General features: G+C 38.1%; 2 protein-coding genes across 4 annotated transcripts in view; one reads left to right on the top strand and one right to left on the bottom strand.

The window, feature by feature from the left end:
* The window catches only part of LOC117238802 (very-long-chain enoyl-CoA reductase), a 144,540-nt gene that overhangs the window by 127,440 nt on the left and 310 nt on the right, over window positions 1–16,790 (top strand). The window contains exons 3-7 of one of the 2 annotated variants that reach the window (XM_033504012.1): window positions 7,020–7,276; window positions 10,117–10,227; window positions 10,346–10,429; window positions 15,797–16,107; window positions 16,377–16,786. In XM_033504012.1, the coding sequence (XP_033359903.1) occupies window positions 7,020–7,276; window positions 10,117–10,227; window positions 10,346–10,429; window positions 15,797–16,107; window positions 16,377–16,786 (1,173 nt within the window). Of the gene's footprint in view, window positions 1–7,019; window positions 7,277–10,116; window positions 10,228–10,345; window positions 10,430–15,212; window positions 15,410–15,512; window positions 15,561–15,796; window positions 16,108–16,376; window positions 16,787–16,790 lie in introns of those variants that run through there. The other variant, XM_033504011.1, reaches the window with a different exon arrangement.
* Window positions 12,849–13,659, bottom strand: LOC117238803 (40S ribosomal protein S29). 2 transcript variants are annotated; one of them, XM_033504013.1, is made up of 3 exons: window positions 13,497–13,657; window positions 13,037–13,136; window positions 12,849–12,942 (listed from the first exon to the last, which is right to left on the bottom strand). In XM_033504013.1, exons 1-3 carry the CDS (start codon window positions 13,556–13,558, stop codon window positions 12,934–12,936), a joined length of 171 nt encoding a protein of 56 aa, XP_033359904.1. In that variant the 5' UTR covers window positions 13,559–13,657; the 3' UTR covers window positions 12,849–12,933. The 2 variants fall into 2 exon arrangements, with proteins under 2 accessions (XP_033359904.1, XP_033359905.1); XM_033504014.1 differs by lacking the exon at window positions 12,849–12,942 and having other exon boundaries at window positions 13,031–13,136; window positions 13,497–13,659.

Raw genomic sequence — 16,790 nt, 5'->3', positions numbered from 1 at the left:
AGGACAATGCCACCATTATTCGACCCACAAAGCTGTCCGTCTACGCGAAAAATACCGCTGCGCGTACTTTTAATGGCGGACTGCCATCCGAAGCCAGCATTATTTTTATTTAAAAGTTACCACGAAACCAGAACGTATTTCAGCCTGCCACGCGCGCTTCTAAATTCGACGCGTTTGAAAAAAGAAAATCGATAACTCGATCGTAAATTCGTTGGAACGTTGAAAGCCCGCGAAAAGATAGCGTGACAAAATGGTCGAGCCAGGGCCAGCGACGTCGTAGCTGAGAAAAGGCCCTCTGAGAGATGAGAAACGTCGAGGGGCATTAATTTACGTCCGAGTTTCGCCAACGTTTCTCTGTTAAAGAATATAAATTCGCGATCTCGCGCCGCGCGGTTAATGGAGCATCGATACTTGAAACGCATAAAGATTAAGCATCGTCTACCACTGTCGCGTTCCTTCTCAAGTCCGACGCTTTTAGTCGTCCGTTCAAATTCCTCGAACAAGTCGGTTTCGTCTGTAAATCGTTTAAATTTCTATTGTATCTCCTGCAAATAATACGAAGAATCTTATTCTTATGATAGCACGATTTCCGAAACACAGTCTCAATTTGTACGGTACGTGTCGAAAGCAAGGAAAAAGCGTTTGATCAGAATGAAAAGTCAAGAAATCGATATATGACAATTGTTATTTCCATCTCAATCTATTTATTCTGATCTACGTAATTATATAATTCAGCCTTGTTTCATGCTCCTAAATAAACTATTTCTTATCGCATCGTACACAATTGAACATCTATTACGTTTAATTCTAACTGCTGCAAGTGAAACCACTTTAGAAGCGACTTGTACACAGTGCAAGAACCTCTCCGCGTCCAGTTGCAAAACTCTCGGCGAACAGCCAGACTTCGGCGTGACTATCGAGGCAGCAATATTACCGATATTTTATCATAGACGTTTCAAACTAGAGCGACGCGATCCGCTGACCCGATACGTGCAAGTGCCTCGATATGGACAATAAATTAGAGATGGACGTTCCATCCAGTGCGTATTAATTCGTCGACCGCGGCACTTGAACGATTCGGGGGAAAGATCAAAATTCGCGGGCCACGTTCACGCGATCCACGGTGCGGCATTTGAACGAGGATCCGGGACAAATATCGAAAAACGTATATTACGTGCAATTTTCCTAAAACTTGATGTCGGAAGATCCGAAGCGAGTGAAAGTATGTTTATCAAATCTCTGTTAGTATTTTCCCCACTCTCTGGCTCGGTTCAATTATCCTGGACATTTATTCCTTCGTGTAACCACACACGGTGACGTTCAAATTGATAGCCCGGATGTCGGGAACGATATTCCCATTTTTTCGTAAGTACAGAAATCATTTATCCTCTCTTTCGTTTACTTAGATATCGCGCTGACACTTAGTAAAGCACAGAGTTTCGGCGTAACCTTTGCAATTTTCTTGCAATACATCAACCGAGTCGCGAGTGCGAATGGATTTTATTAAAAGAATAGGACATCCGGTATGAAAGTTTACAGGAGAAAAGAATTACATATGCAATACCTTTTTGACACGTAACAATCAAAATTACAGGGTGGTTTGAATCGCTTTTTAAAACTGCCCTTCAAGGAAAAAGGGAAATTTTCAATTGGAAATCATATTTTCCAAACGATTAGATTTTCATGTACAAACGATTTTTTACTAATCCTCTATCGATTTTGGAATTGTTATATTTATTTACATTTATATCATTCACTTACAGTCTGGTCGATATCATCGATAATATAATAAGATAAAAATCGGAAAAGCATTGTGAGCCGGGCCAGCACGTAACTCCATTTATCGACCAAATAATTCGCCGCTTCGTACAGTAACGCTCCGTTAATAATTTCCAGCGGCCACGTGAGCAACCGTGAAGCAAAATGCTCGCGGATCCGCGATGTTCTCGCCCCGAAATTCGATTAACGCGGCTGATAACTGCGGACAAAGACAGGTGCAATCTCAGCGGCGCGATCGCTCAATGAGAGTAATAATTAATGGCCACGTCTGGACCTGCATCGTAACGATAAAACTCAAACGCGATAGATCGCGAGAATGGTGTATAACAGGGCGAAGAAGAACGACCCTGGGATAGAAAGTGAAACGATTTCAAATAAAGGCAAGGATAGAACGGAAGGAAATGGCAGAGGAATAAAAACAAAGGAACGAAACGCGATGAGAAGAGGTAACGGATCGCAAATACGTTTGGCGGGGTGGTATTACAGTCGAAGAATTTGCGGGCTGAGATGGGAACCGCGTGGTCGATACCCTGACCAACTTTATCTCGTAATTCGTTACTAACTGCCGTTTTTTATGAGACCTATTTCACGGCTATCGGACGTGCTGCGATAACGAGCTGCAATTGCGAAGCTGGACGTGCAGAGTGCCGAATACACCCGATATCCCCGATTACCTTCTCTGGCGATCGATGGACAGATTAATTTTTTGCCACACGCAATTCAACGCGTGGGTGGCAAATCTGCGTGCCTCTTTCGTTTTTCCCTTTCGCGATTGCAGGTTGTGGTATTCTTCCAAACTGTTGAATTTCTCAAGTTTCGTTGTACGAAAAATACGTTTAACGTGTCTTGTAATAATAGTTACTCTTCGATCGCAAGCTTCCCTATTTAAAAATATTTATTGTTGAAAGATATCATATGTCAGATACGTGCGTATTGCACAACAGATCAATCACGACACTCGCAAGGTTAGTCTGCAATTTCCAGGAATTTCTACACGTTGCCACCGTTTGTCAGGACGTTTACATCTACAGATATCTGGTCATCCGAATGTCTGAACATCGTCATTTATAAGTGGCTCACTCAGAGACCAGGCTGATCAACCCTGAGAATTGTTTCTTTTTCAATTCACCTTGATATTTACTGTTATTTCAACTATCGACATACTTTTTTATCTTTCTTTTTTTACGTGGGTAAATCCTCATGGAAACCCCGCCGCTCCCAGAAGAGCGGCGAGGTGATGTCGGACTCTCACCGACTAAAACCCCACAGTGGCCTACCTAACGCCTGAGAGGAGTGCTCCGGGACCTCTTTCGAATTGCTGCCGGAGCACTCCTGCGTCTTCTCCCTTTCAAACTATCGACATACTGCATGTAGAATGACTCCTTGTACGGTAGAACCTCGCTCATCCGCACCTCGTTCATGCAAACAAATTCAGACGCAACTTCCGATAAACGAACTCCTAAGTGAGTCTCTATTATCCCAACTATCCGGTTATGCAAACTACCGTCACCTTCGAACTATTCGAACAAACGAGGTTCTACCGTAATAAAATAAATTCACGAGGTCAAACCGTCTATCTTTTAGAACGCTAAATGCAATTATGTATTGATCTAGACATTTTTTAAACACGCTGTTTAAACATTAAGCAAATTACTATCTAATAATTGGGAATTTCATCAAAAACGAAGCAGACACTGGCTACTGGCAGAGGCTGAGGTATCTTTGATCGAACAGAAACGGCTAACTGACAACTGTACTAATAACTTTGATTAAATTGTGTGAATTAGTCGAAGGATCAGTTTGGCTGTAACGTAGCCGCTACAAATTTATTTCGGGGTCATTACACCGATAAGATGTTATTGCTCCTGTTAGCGATCCTTGCGGATGCTGGGGGTGGCGGGTCACATTTGCGGCTCCTGCAGCGGCCGTACATCCGTGTCGCGATGCATACGTGCGATGCAGACGATGCGGAATGCGGCATGCGGCGCGTCACAGGGCCGTACACGGTCGCTGGCGTGAATTACCCCGCAGAAAGCGGCGGAGGAGCGGAAAGGATGTTTCTAATCAGCCTGTTCGTTAATCCGAATTGCCGCCCGTGCGTTCCCATTGTTTTCGGGAAATTATGGAAGCGGAAATAGGTCGCAGCTCTTGCACGCCGCGCGCGTACGTTGTATCGACAAAATCTCCCCTTTCGAAGCTCACTTTCGACGAATCCTTCTCGTTACGCAACGCACGATTCTGACGCGTACTTCGTGCCCATGTGATTATCTTAATTATTACATTGCACAGGCCTTTCGTTTAATTACCTGTACATGGATTTTATTTAATTTCCACTTCACTTGCTTTTACGACATTTTCAGAAAATTACGCGTATCTTTCTCACACTTGGCTTCACGCGCACGAAGTTCATTAAAAACTAAGGCTGTGTAGCAGCTTAGACTTTTCTCAACAGACGTATCTCTGTAAAGACTATAACACGATATCGATTACCTTTGGCTTAGATTTAGATTATTCCTTGTACCCGGTTTCACACCTTTTGCATAATTAATAACGTTCATTGGCAAGCTAAAGTCAAAATTCAACTATCACCAGTTCCGATCCTTAAGAGTGTCATCCATTTAGCTTCGTAATTAATTCATTTTAATTTTATCATCTGTCGCGATAAGTTTTCGTAACCTGAGAAAATACAGCGAATCTTTACGAAAGGTAATCCTCAGCTATCGATTTTCCAGGTTACAAATCGACAGTTTACAGACCTCTCGAACGCAACTCTACGCTTTTACATCTCGCGCAGACATGTGGATAATCAAACGACTATTCTATTCGTAAAATCGATGCGTTAAATATCGCCGCTTAAAACAAACATCTCATCCTGATATGAGATAAAACGTGGAAGGATTGTAGGCATCCTTACTTCGTATCTTACTTCGTATCTTACCAGAAGACGCGGTCGTCCCTTTATTAAAGCGAGAAAACAGATAAAAACGATTACGTTAACGTTATTATGTACAACCGGTGGCAATAAATAAGGGCGCAAAGTGGTGTGCAATTAAAGAGCATAAAACTGTCCGCGGATTCCGCGATCCGTAATTAAGAATTTTGTCATTTGACGGCGCGTAGAGGGTGTGTTATAATTTAAGCCGTAAATAATTCATGCGTTTGCACGCGGCAATGGCCTGTTATTATGGTGGACAAACCAGGTGAGGGGTTATGTCGGATGAATTATGAATATTCAGTGGAGTTCGCACGTCGTATGTCTCTGTCTGGCCTGGTATTAATCTTGATACACGCGAGATCCGGCGCATCACGCGGCGAATTACTCGTAATCGAATCTTTCTTTCACCTCGTTCTATCGTACGAGATTTGAGGGAGGATCGTGGCGTCGCGTGATTGCAAAAAGTAATACGGTTTCGTTAAACAAAGCACTAACATACCACAGAGTAGAATTTTGGATCCCAACAAATGCCACCATGTGTCGGGGAATTAATTTCATTGAGAGCAGAGACGCGCACCAGCTACAACACGTAATTGCAAAAAACGTTACGAATCTGTTGAATAAAGCTGGACGAATTTAGCGGCCGTAAAAAGGGAATTTATACGTTGCACGATGGAAAAAAAGAAAGGAAAGGCGTAGAATGAAAAAGTTGTAAATGACTGACAAAAGCAACGCGCGGCGCAGCATAGAATTGTCATTGTAAACGCATTATCGCTTCCTGTTAATTTCAATTCTGAAAACGGCAAAATAATCTCATTTCACATAACGAAATGCAGCTTCGAACCTGTCAGATTTCTATTTCACCCCGCGTATAAATCGATCCTGTCTGATTTTATTATTCGCTGCATCAAGCTCCAACTACATTATCATCTTCTGTCGGCTTCAATTGATCGACTTTAATCCCCTCGTATTACGCGAAATCGCGGATGACGGTATAATTGTTTACATCCAACCGACTGATTGAAACGTGAAAATGATGGAATCGGCTCGTCCGCGCCGCGTTTCTCGTTTTCTCTCGATTGTTCGCCTGAACAGAATCATTTTTTCACGGAATTTGTATATTCCAGCGGGTAACTTGCAATAAGAAAAACTTGACGACAGTCCTTAAAAATATCGAGCAAATTAGCGACAAATACTGTGACACGATCAACGTGACCGATATTGCTTCTTTCCAATTAATATCGAGCGTCGAGTGTATAAAAATATATAATCCGTGCAAAGGGAGGATTAATAAAAATTGCTTCGTTTTTTTAAAATTATTCAAAGGCAATCTCGATCTTGCATGAAAGATACGCCGAACTTACGATTCCAAGTTCCCCGAAAAATATCATTTCCAGATATTTCCCTAGCTTGGGAAGAACATAGTTATGATAAATCACTGACGGAAAGCGAACGAGAAAGTTTGTTTTCCTCCTGTTAGGCAGAGAAGAGGAAGTCGCAGGAAATAGGCGAATCGACTAAACCGCGGATATTAGTTCTCGTTAACTAGCCGTCTGAGGAATTGGAAATTTATCGGAAAACGAGGGGATAGAGATCGTCGTGCCGGCCAATCCCGATAGTTTTCGCGTCCGGAGATTCATCGTACAAGTTGACAACATACGAGCCCGGATAGAAGTTGCACGTAGCCTCGGCTGAACTTCAAGTTGCGTCCAAGTTTAGCTCGGTCGCGTTATATCCACGTGCATACCGGTGTAAACAGAAGCAACTTGCAGCATACTAAGCCTGGACGTACATCATCGAGCGCGATTCCACGTCTCTGTTGCACTTGCTTCCCGTACAGTCTATCTTAAGAGCAATTGTCAACGCGCTGTCATACGTAAGACACGAACGTCTAAGAAGTGACCTAAAAGTTTCTACCGTCGCAGAGCAAGTCGTTACAGCGTATACGACAAAGTAACACGAGAAAATGACAGACTATCGAAATAAATGAACGTATGAATTTGTCGGATGTTAAATCGGCCAGCTGTGTCTTTTATCAATTTGATTAATCTCGTTAGACAAACGATTGACACTCGATTCTGAAAGAACAAAGGAATTTTCAATGGAGAATCGCTCGTGGTACGAACTGAAAGTTCACGACTGTGTCTAATATCCGCACGAAAGAATTAAACAATTTATCGAATATCGTCGTAGCAAATTATTTATATTTGTATATTTGCATTTATACGAAAAAGAAGAGGAAAATCTGGCTTCCTTGCATGTTAGAAAAGTTGATTCTATGTTTTTCTTTTTTTATTTGTCGAAGGTGCTCAACGAACTCTCCACGTCCTCCACAACTCGGAGCAGCCAGCGTCAGCCTTCGCGATTCTAGAATCGGGGAACAAAGTGGTGCCACTGATAGCGGATGGTCTGTTCGATCTCTTAATGTACAAGATGTCGAGCGTCTACACGAACAAAATGCAAAAGATGGAATCGAAGGGACCGCGATTCGAGATCGGCGATTTCTGCGTGAAACTCGGCAGCGTGACGATTAATCAGAACTTCAAAGGCGTTCTGGTCGAGGTAAGCGATATCTACAAGCGGAACCAAATGAGATTGATGGATTCTAAGCGATCTTTAATCCCGAAGGAAGCTAGTTAACCCCGAAAATAAGGAAGAACTCCGAAATGAAACGACGTCTTTTCCATTTCTTCGCGGTGGCAGAGTTTCGCAACTTTTCATAGCAGGCAGAGAGAACTTTCGGCCAGATAATCGGTTGAATTAATAATCGCGGCAGATGTCTAGCTCGGGTGATATTCGCGAAACTCGTTACCAGGCTAGCCGACTGCCGCGTTGCCAAGGGATTGCGAAGGATCACGCCAGCTAATTAACTGGCGATTAAACTTGGAAACCGGCGAAATAGCCTGCGCTACTTCACAACGCCTTGTCGATCACACGACGGTCGCAGTAATATCGATCGATAGTTTTAGCCCACCGTGAGATTCGTTGTACACGCGTGAATTACCTCTGTTCGTTACGAGCGTCACCAAAGGCGGACCTTCCTTTTCTATTTCGATCGAGCTTCGATGAAACCTCGATTAAATGTTCGCGAAAGCGTGCGGACTATCGAGAATATTGGAAGGATTCGATTTGTACGATCAATTGGCCGCAGATGATTGCCCACAACTGCAATATCGCGTCGACTGACAACGTCGAAATATCACACGTTTGCCCACGAAAGAATATCCCAACACTTGCAGATAAATTTTACGAATATACAACGTTACGTGGCTTCGTAGGAAACATTAAGAGATTTAGAATAAAATACGAAGCATTAAAATACTGTCACGTCGATAGAGCTTCTCTTTTAAATTGCAAGTGTATCGGGTTTGAACAGAGATTTAATAAAAATTGAGTTTCCGTAGAACGCGTTTCGGTTGCTCTCGACTCGTTTCTGACCGCGGCGTTTCATACTGTCGCGCACGAGGATTTCGTTCGCCTGATACCTCAAACGCGTTTCTGTGAAATTCTAGCTGCGAACGTACGATAGGTGCACGGGATAGGTGAATCGATACGAGGAAATATCAGAAAATTTGCGGTAAAATACTGGAATCTCGTTTGAAGGATATTCGAAAATATGCCCCGTCGATGCTCCGAGTTATAAAAGAAATCTTCTTTAATTAAAACGAAAAACTGAAGTTACACGCTTCTTGTTTTAATCACTGCTATCTAGAATTCAGTTAGCTCGAAAAATTAATTAAACGGCATCCGGGAAAATTCTAAGTGCAAAGAATTCAACTTTTGAAATTTGCATTATTAACCATCTGATTTACGGTTTCTTTAATATTATTTAATGAATCTCGTTGTAAAAGAAGTTGAAAGAACGATGATTAATCCACCTATAGTAACCAGAGTTTTTAACGCGAGGATGTTTCTCGGTCATCGGACGTCGCCTCGCAATAGCGTGAAAATGGTGTAACTTCCATTTTACAAGGTGGACCAACGATGCGGTCCTTCGACCGATCCACCAGCCATTTGTATCGGTAACAGCGCCGTTTGTACTCTACCACGACGTCGAATATGTTACGATAAAGCCCCTGTTCCCCCATTAATTTCCAGAGAGAAAATACCACGCCGTAGAACCGTACTAACTCACGCTCCTCCGCGTCACCATCTTCCTTGTTCCTACGTTCTTTCGCGTTCTCTGCGACGCAAGAAAAACCGTCGCGCGTACATGTTTACTTCTTTATAAAAAGATGATCCTATGGTCGTTGCAGGTTTCACGACCTGTAAACTTGCGATGTTTCTTAATTTACGATTTTGAAAGCTTATACGTTTAAAAAAACTGGGAATAAAATGATACGAAATTTATAGCTCCGCAATTTCTTAGCTTCGGATTCGTAATTTTTCAATTTGTTAACTTCGACCTCGTAACTTCTCAATTTGTAAGCTATGACTTGATAGCTTGGCGATCTCTGAGCTCTGAGCCCGGAATTCGCAACTTCCCGCTTTCTAAGTTTTGAATTCGTAATTTTCCAATTTCTAAACTCTGAATCCGTAGGCTGCCGATCTCTGAGCTCTGGATTCGTAACTTCCCGATTTCTAAGCTTTAAATTACTTTTAAATTTTATCTCAAATCGCAAATTGATAAATAAAGATGGAATAAAAATGGAATCGATTTCGATAAAAATGATACCTGAGCTGATCTTGAGCGAAGCAAAGAGAAACGAGCAACGAAAAGAGCGAATGGTTCACGGTCGCGATCGATTCTTCCCGCAAACTGCATTCAGAGGGACGTTGTTTCAATTTCTTTCAATTTCAATTTCAATTTCACGCGGGTAACATAATACTCTGCGACATTTACACGCTTTCACAATATCGACGATTTTGCTGCGATAAAAGATGAAATATTTCACCTTTTACGTGACGACTTTCTGTCACCACGTTCTTTATTGTACATTTAAATCAGCCTCATTTGCAGTCAAATCAAATCAGCCTGTTAATCATAACACACCACGAGGCGCTTTCGATCAGAGAATTACTTGCTAAACAAGTTCGTGGAGCAAGAAAAGCGTGTCGGTGGTTGACGTATGCCGCAAACCGGAAGACGTTCCCTCGAGCGTTCGCGCTTTCTTCGAACCGGAGATATCCTGTCGTCAGGGCGAGAAACAAGCTTAACTTTCGATTGCGTTAATCACGTCCTGTTATCGTTTCTTTCGACTTGCATTCTGTGTCTTTACTTTTTCACAGATTTCCTCTTTCCGTCGTTTCGATTGCGTCTGGAAATAATTTCTCTAAAAATAAGAAATATCGAGGCAAAATAAAAGAACCGTGGTGAAAAATCGAAAAAGGTACATCAAGTACCGTGTACCTGTTGATTATTTCTGAATATATATTGAATAATTGTTTTCCATGTTTCATAGGTGGAATATAGACCCTGCGTGGTTCCCGGAAGTGCATGGGAATTGATGCGTGAATTTTTACAAGGATTCCTCGGATCTACCGTGTCCAATCAAGCACCGCAGTATTTGCAGGTAATTTAATGAATAACATGCTTTTTCGGAGAGACAGCGTGCGTCAACACTGTTTGCTTTCGATAGTCAACAATGTTCTCCGCTGAAAAAATAATTCAAGTTTCTCGTCTTTTTATAGAACCGAATGAACGATATTTATCAACCATTGGATACGATACAACAGTATCTGGAACATTTCGGTCAGTATAGGAAAGCCACTGGTGTAATTTAAGGAAATTTTAAATTTATCGTTCTTCGTATCGAGATAATCCGTATCAAGAACTCGTCGATAATTTTAATGGTCGTATCATTTGGTAATTTTATGCTACCAAATCTTACTGGTAATCTACTTCTGTAACAATAAATTTCACTTAACAAAATATCTCTTATTTTTATCACAAACTCTATTAACAAAATCCTTATTATTTTAATTAAGAAAATTATGAAGATGATCTACTCTCGGCTCTATATGCCATATATGTGTGTATATACATTTACATTTTAGCATTAAATTAAAAAATATATATGCATGAATATGTGTACCGTATACACATAGTCTTTATCAAGAAAGTAGTATTCTTGACAGAAACCAGTTACCGACGGAGCCATCTCACTGCCAGTTATTGCCAGTCATTGAATAAATACATGCATTGACTAAGGACAGGATAAACGTAACATTAAGTGGCATGTTATATCTCGAAACATACGAATTATCACAGACGACTCGTCAGTGATTATACCAGCAACCTACAGAATAGACGTGACTTTTGTAACATCAGCTTACCGACGTCTTGCTGTTTTATCGATATAATTACTAAGAACTTCCGTATCTATCGCTGCTCCTTATTTAAACACCCGAGATATGCGAACGCGAGCCCTGATATCAACAATCATCAAAGAAGAAGTTGTACCTTCATGTAGAGTCAGGGCCGGCGCAAAACAGGTTTAGCGCGTTTGCCGGAATCCGGTAAAAGGTGCGAAAAAAGGCAACGCGACCATCGAGTGGTCGGAACAAATCGAAACGTGCTCTCGCTGACGCCACAATGTTGGTACATCAAATACAAATTGGCAAATCCATAGGAACGGTTCTACAACAACGCGTCAACGACAAATGCCAGCCGCTAGGATTCGTTACCAAATCCTAGACCCTCGTGCAGAACAAATACAGTTGCACCCGTAATCTTGTCATAAAACATAATCCATCCTTCGACTAAGATGGCCATCAGCTGTCAAGATATGTCAATTCAGGCTCATAATAATCCTAAGGAACCGTCATAAAATTTAGCATTTTTTACAGTCCATTGTTACAAACATTTTAAAAGTCGAGAAGTTTCTTAGGGTTATTGCTCGTTGCGATAAAACACGGGAAAAACTTTCCCAACTGCATCCTCGAGTAACCGTTGGTGGAGAACGGCCAATACTTATCAATATTTTTGTATGAATATCGCCGTCACAGACTATATTCTTACTTGCTATTGTCCTTTCGACTAGAATACATCTCAGTCTGTTAATCAATTAGTCGACATCTAAACTTGTTATCTCTAAAACTCAGACAGAAAGCATCTCAGAGCGTTTTATGTAAAGTTGTTATAAAAGGAAAAGTAAAGCATATCAAATTTGACAATAATTTTGTATTCCGTACATGATATTATTCTGTGATAAATATTTACCCTAGACGTGTGAAGACATTTAAAAAAAAATTATAAAAAAAAATTACGGACATAGAAGAAGACTGTTCAGTGTGCGATGAACAAGAAACTTTAGCAACTGAAGACGGCATGGAAACACATGAAAAGCTATTTACAACCGAATCAGAGTTGAATATTATAAATAAGTCCAGGGCAAAAAGGAAAAAGGAAATTATCGTTGACAGCAAAAGGTGAGACTGATGTAGAGAACCAACATATCGAAACTGGAACCAATGGGACAGTTTGGAGAGAAATAGATGCAAGTCCCAAACCTGCCTGTCCGTTTGAAAAATCTTAATTACCGAAAAAACCCAGGTTTTATAGCGGGTCCTCGGACTAACTGAACTTGTGCTATGTAAGTGCCTCAACATCTGGTATTCATTGTCCGAAGGAACCGTTGGCATGTTTTACTGCCAGGTACCTCTATGGGTATTTCCTTTAATGAGGGTCATAATATCACTCCATACCTTTGTTAGACGAAGCGTCCGTCCCGTTGACCACGGCTACGTTCGGCGGCTGATGGTCGCCTTGAGCCCAAGTTTATTATCACAAATCGCAACCAAGTACAATTGGGCAGAATGACGGCAAATTGTTTAATTACAACTGTAAGCTTTAATTACAATTTTACGGATTTTCCCGAAGTTCCAGAGGGAAGGCTCCGGTGTCCTTTCATCTCCGACATACAATTAGTTATAAATTAACCATTATCTAGGTTAAATTATAAAAACTATTACTTCTTTAATCATTATTTTGACCGCACACGGTAGGAATAGAGATACGCGAAGTGTCGATAGGTTTAGTGTTAAAAACCCCTGGCAGTAAAACGGTTAAAGAGGATCTGAATGCAACGGTTGCTATCATATCTTTTATAGTCTTATACAATATTTTACTAGAAAATCTAATGTTTTAATCTTAATTTAGTTATAATATATTAAAATTAATGATACAAATATGTTTAGTAGAAAAATTTCATTTTATTGTATCTCATATATAAATAAAGATGAATATAAATATTATCCAATTAGCTATTTCATTGTTGTTAATCCAGCTGTAAATAAAAAGAGATTGATTTAGATATAATATTTAATCGTTATATATATTAGAAATATATCTGTAAACATAGAAGAATTCAAATTTTATACCTTTTTAAAGCCAATGTCGGCAGCATATTCGCGAAAACATTGGCGACAGATGTTTAATCCATATTTTCTTATCAAACCATGCTTGTTCGCACAAGCACGACTGTAAAATAACATAATATGATTAATTACACATTGAAAGAACGCTATTATAAATAGACTACGGCAGTCTAATAATAAGTATAAATACTATGCATAATACATACTACATTGAGGTTATGGTCGAAAAATGTAGAAATGATATTTTTAAGCAAGATATGAATTTTCTTTTTAATTATAGTGATAATAAAGTAGTTCATATTTTTAAATTATCTTAAATAACCTACACTAAAAGCTATAAAAATATCTTCTTTTACTGGGAAAATATAAACGTGGACACACGGTCTATTGCATGTATGTAACTTTATGATATAAATTGATTTGTCTACAATTTAAAAATACAATACAAAATAGTAATACTTACCAGGATCTAGATCCTTGTCCATATTTTCTTGGGTGCGAGTACCAAATATTTTGAAAACCCATTTTTCAGATTACCAAACTGTAATCGTCTAAAATTCTAACCTCTTCTTCTAACGTCCACTTCTTCGTCTAAAATCGAAATGGCAAGAAATGGCCAGAAACCCTGCGACGCAACGTTAGGCACACTAGCGTACTCTAGAACGATTCTCGCCAATGTTTGAACGTTATTCAATATAAACTTCTCAACGCGAGAATTGATTGTAATTTTAATAAATAAATAAAAAAAAATTCAATATAAACATCACATAACATCAAAAAGAACTTGTACTTATTACATGTCTTTATTGTTATAATATACGTATATACTATTATTATTATTATTGGACTGTGGATATTTATGTAATTTTATACTTTTACGGACCGTCATTTATAACAATGGAACTTAGCAGAGATTTTTCCACATTGTAAGTATCCTGAACTTTTTTACATTTTTAGGTTTTCTATAAATACATAAAAAGCCGCAGTCTAATTTTTATATAAAAATATGTACATATAGTCAGGGCCGTCGCAAGGCAGGAAACCCAGCCCCGCATTTTGAGAGACCCCGCGGTCTACGAAAATTACCCAATTAAAAAACACCGATTTTGTTTAACTTTTTACAGAATGATGATACCATTAACAGATGCAAGACATTTTTTTAGTAGCGATGATTCAGTTTAAAGGAGTGACAAATATCATCGAAGTTCAGTGTAACTTCATAAAAATTCAGACGCTTTCAGAGAAATGTACTTTTTATAGAAATTAAACTACATCAATAGTTTTTTGCAAAAGTCATACACAATCACAGATTTCGTAGTTTCATTGAATTTATTGCCCCTTGAAAGTGAATTATGAATGCGAAAAAATATTACTTGGATTTGTTTAAAAAACTGTTTAATAAAAAATAGAGATAAGAGTCACCCAATTTTGGAATTTACGAGTTTGGATTTTACGAGTTTGTACCAGGATTACGACTTTAATCAGTTGCAGAAGTATAGGATTCTATACTTTCTTTGCAAGCTGTCCTATTATACATCTTATTTGTAATTTCATAGGAAAATATAGTTTCGATTCAACCCACTACTATACTGAATCGATAACGTCACATGCAACACGAAGAAGAATCGCATATCACATCTATTTTATTGTCTATGGTCTAGTCTTCGATGTCACCGTAGAAATCTACATTGTGAAAGGTATAGTAGCGACATCTAAGAATAATATCTTAAACAATTTACATGCATATTATCAGTAAAACATCGCAAATTAATAAACATACATTTCTTAACATATAAGAAATTCTTATTAATTCTTATATATATATTAATTTTTTTAACTACTCTAAATAAATTCCATTTGCATCAATTTTTGATTTTCTACACAATCTATAAATACCACCTTCGGTGTTAATTAATGTTAACATATTTTACAAATACTTTTGTCGTAAGAACTCTTATATGTATGTCTCAGACACAAAAATAACATAAATGTCTTTTTGTGATCGTCTTATATCAACTTTAGAAATGCAGAATATGAAAAATAGTACGATGTATTTACAAAGGAAATATCATAAATTGTTGCAAATATTTCGAAATGTTAAAGAATATAAGTACTGACAATTTTCAATAATATCATGAATGTCATTTTAGAAATTATACGTGAAAAGAATTCATTGGTCATCAGAAAAAAATTGAACTTTGTACAATTGAAATTAAACGATCACAGCGCTGCATTATACATTTCTCTCTGACCTGGCCGTAAGCGCAGTATGTAGTGTAGTGTTCTGGAAGTAGTAGTAGTCGTTCAGTTCTTCACACAGTGGAGTTACAAAGTCTTTATTAATTAATAAAGAATTATTATATATCGACAATGGAGGTATTTATTATATGTATAAATATGTATATGTATTAAAAGCAATAATAAACGAGTTTTTATTTAAAAGAATCTATAATTCAATGTATCTTTTTTATATTTTTAGATTCAAATATTGACCGCGAAGTCATCAAAATTCATAACAAATGTATCCGTAAGTAAATGAACAAGTAAAAATGAAATAAATATTTTCATACATTATTATTTGTAGCTTCTAACGAATATATTAAACTTATCAACCATTACTTTTATGTAATAGATAATGTATGCGATACTCAATAATTCATAATAGTCTGATTAATATGCATGAATTTCTAGCGATATACATAAACTTGAATTTCTAATACAAAAGTTTTCTTGAATGACGTATTTTACTTTACATTTTTATAGGTGAAACCTACTACAACTATAAGAGAAATTAAAGAAGAATTATTTAAACTAAAAAAAGCACCACATATTCACAGACAATGTTTAAGACTAGATGCTAAGGGAAAAGCTTTATCTGATTCAGATACATTGAAGAATTTATCTATTTCTAGTGGTGGAAAGTTATACTTTAAAGATCTTGGACCACAGATTAGTTGGAAAACTGTATTTTTAGTGGAATATGCTGGTCCATTATTTCTATATTTATGGATATATCAACGTGCATGGATTTTTTATGGTGATGCAACTGCATCTGAAATTAATAATGTAGTCCAGTAAGTTTATTTAACAAATTCTTCTTAATAAATTTTATCCTAATATTTCATTACCTTTTTTCCTTAGAGGTTGAATGATATAATGATAAGAGATCAATTATTATTGTGTAAATATAAGTTACAGTTAAATTATCAGTATGTTACTTTTAAACTGCTATATAGCTGTATGAAACTAGTTATGATGCTTATAAAATATTAACACAAAACCAACAAGAATAACTATATAGAGTTAGAATATTAAAACCTAAAATTATAAATTTTTATTTCAGTGTAGCAGCAATTTGTTGGTCTATACATTATGCAAAAAGACTTCTAGAAACATTGTTCATACACCGTTTCAGTCATGCAACAATGCCACTGCGCAATCTCTTTAAAAACTGTTCATACTATTGGCTGTTTGCTATGTATGTAGCATACCATGTAAATCATCCTTTGTATACAGCTCCGAATCAAATGCAGTTTTTGACTGGACTAGTAATATTTGCACTTTGTGAAGTGGGAAACTTGAGTATTCATGTGGCTCTAAGAAATTTGAGACCAGCAGGAAGTACTGTAAGAAAAATACCAGTACCCACTGGCAATCCTTTTACTATATTGTTTAATCTTGTATCATGCCCAAATTATACTTATGAGATTGGCAGTTGGATTGGTTTTACTATCATGACCTCATGTTTGCCAGGTAT

Source organism: Bombus vosnesenskii, unplaced genomic scaffold, assembly GCF_011952255.1.
Source record: "Bombus vosnesenskii isolate JDL3184/JDL3185 unplaced genomic scaffold, Bvos_JDL3184-5_v1.1 scf7180000013607, whole genome shotgun sequence".
Classification (NCBI taxonomy): domain Eukaryota; kingdom Metazoa; phylum Arthropoda; class Insecta; order Hymenoptera; family Apidae; genus Bombus; species Bombus vosnesenskii.
The sequence above is the reverse complement of the archived record's forward strand: the minus strand, read 5'-3'. Positions and strand labels throughout refer to the sequence as shown.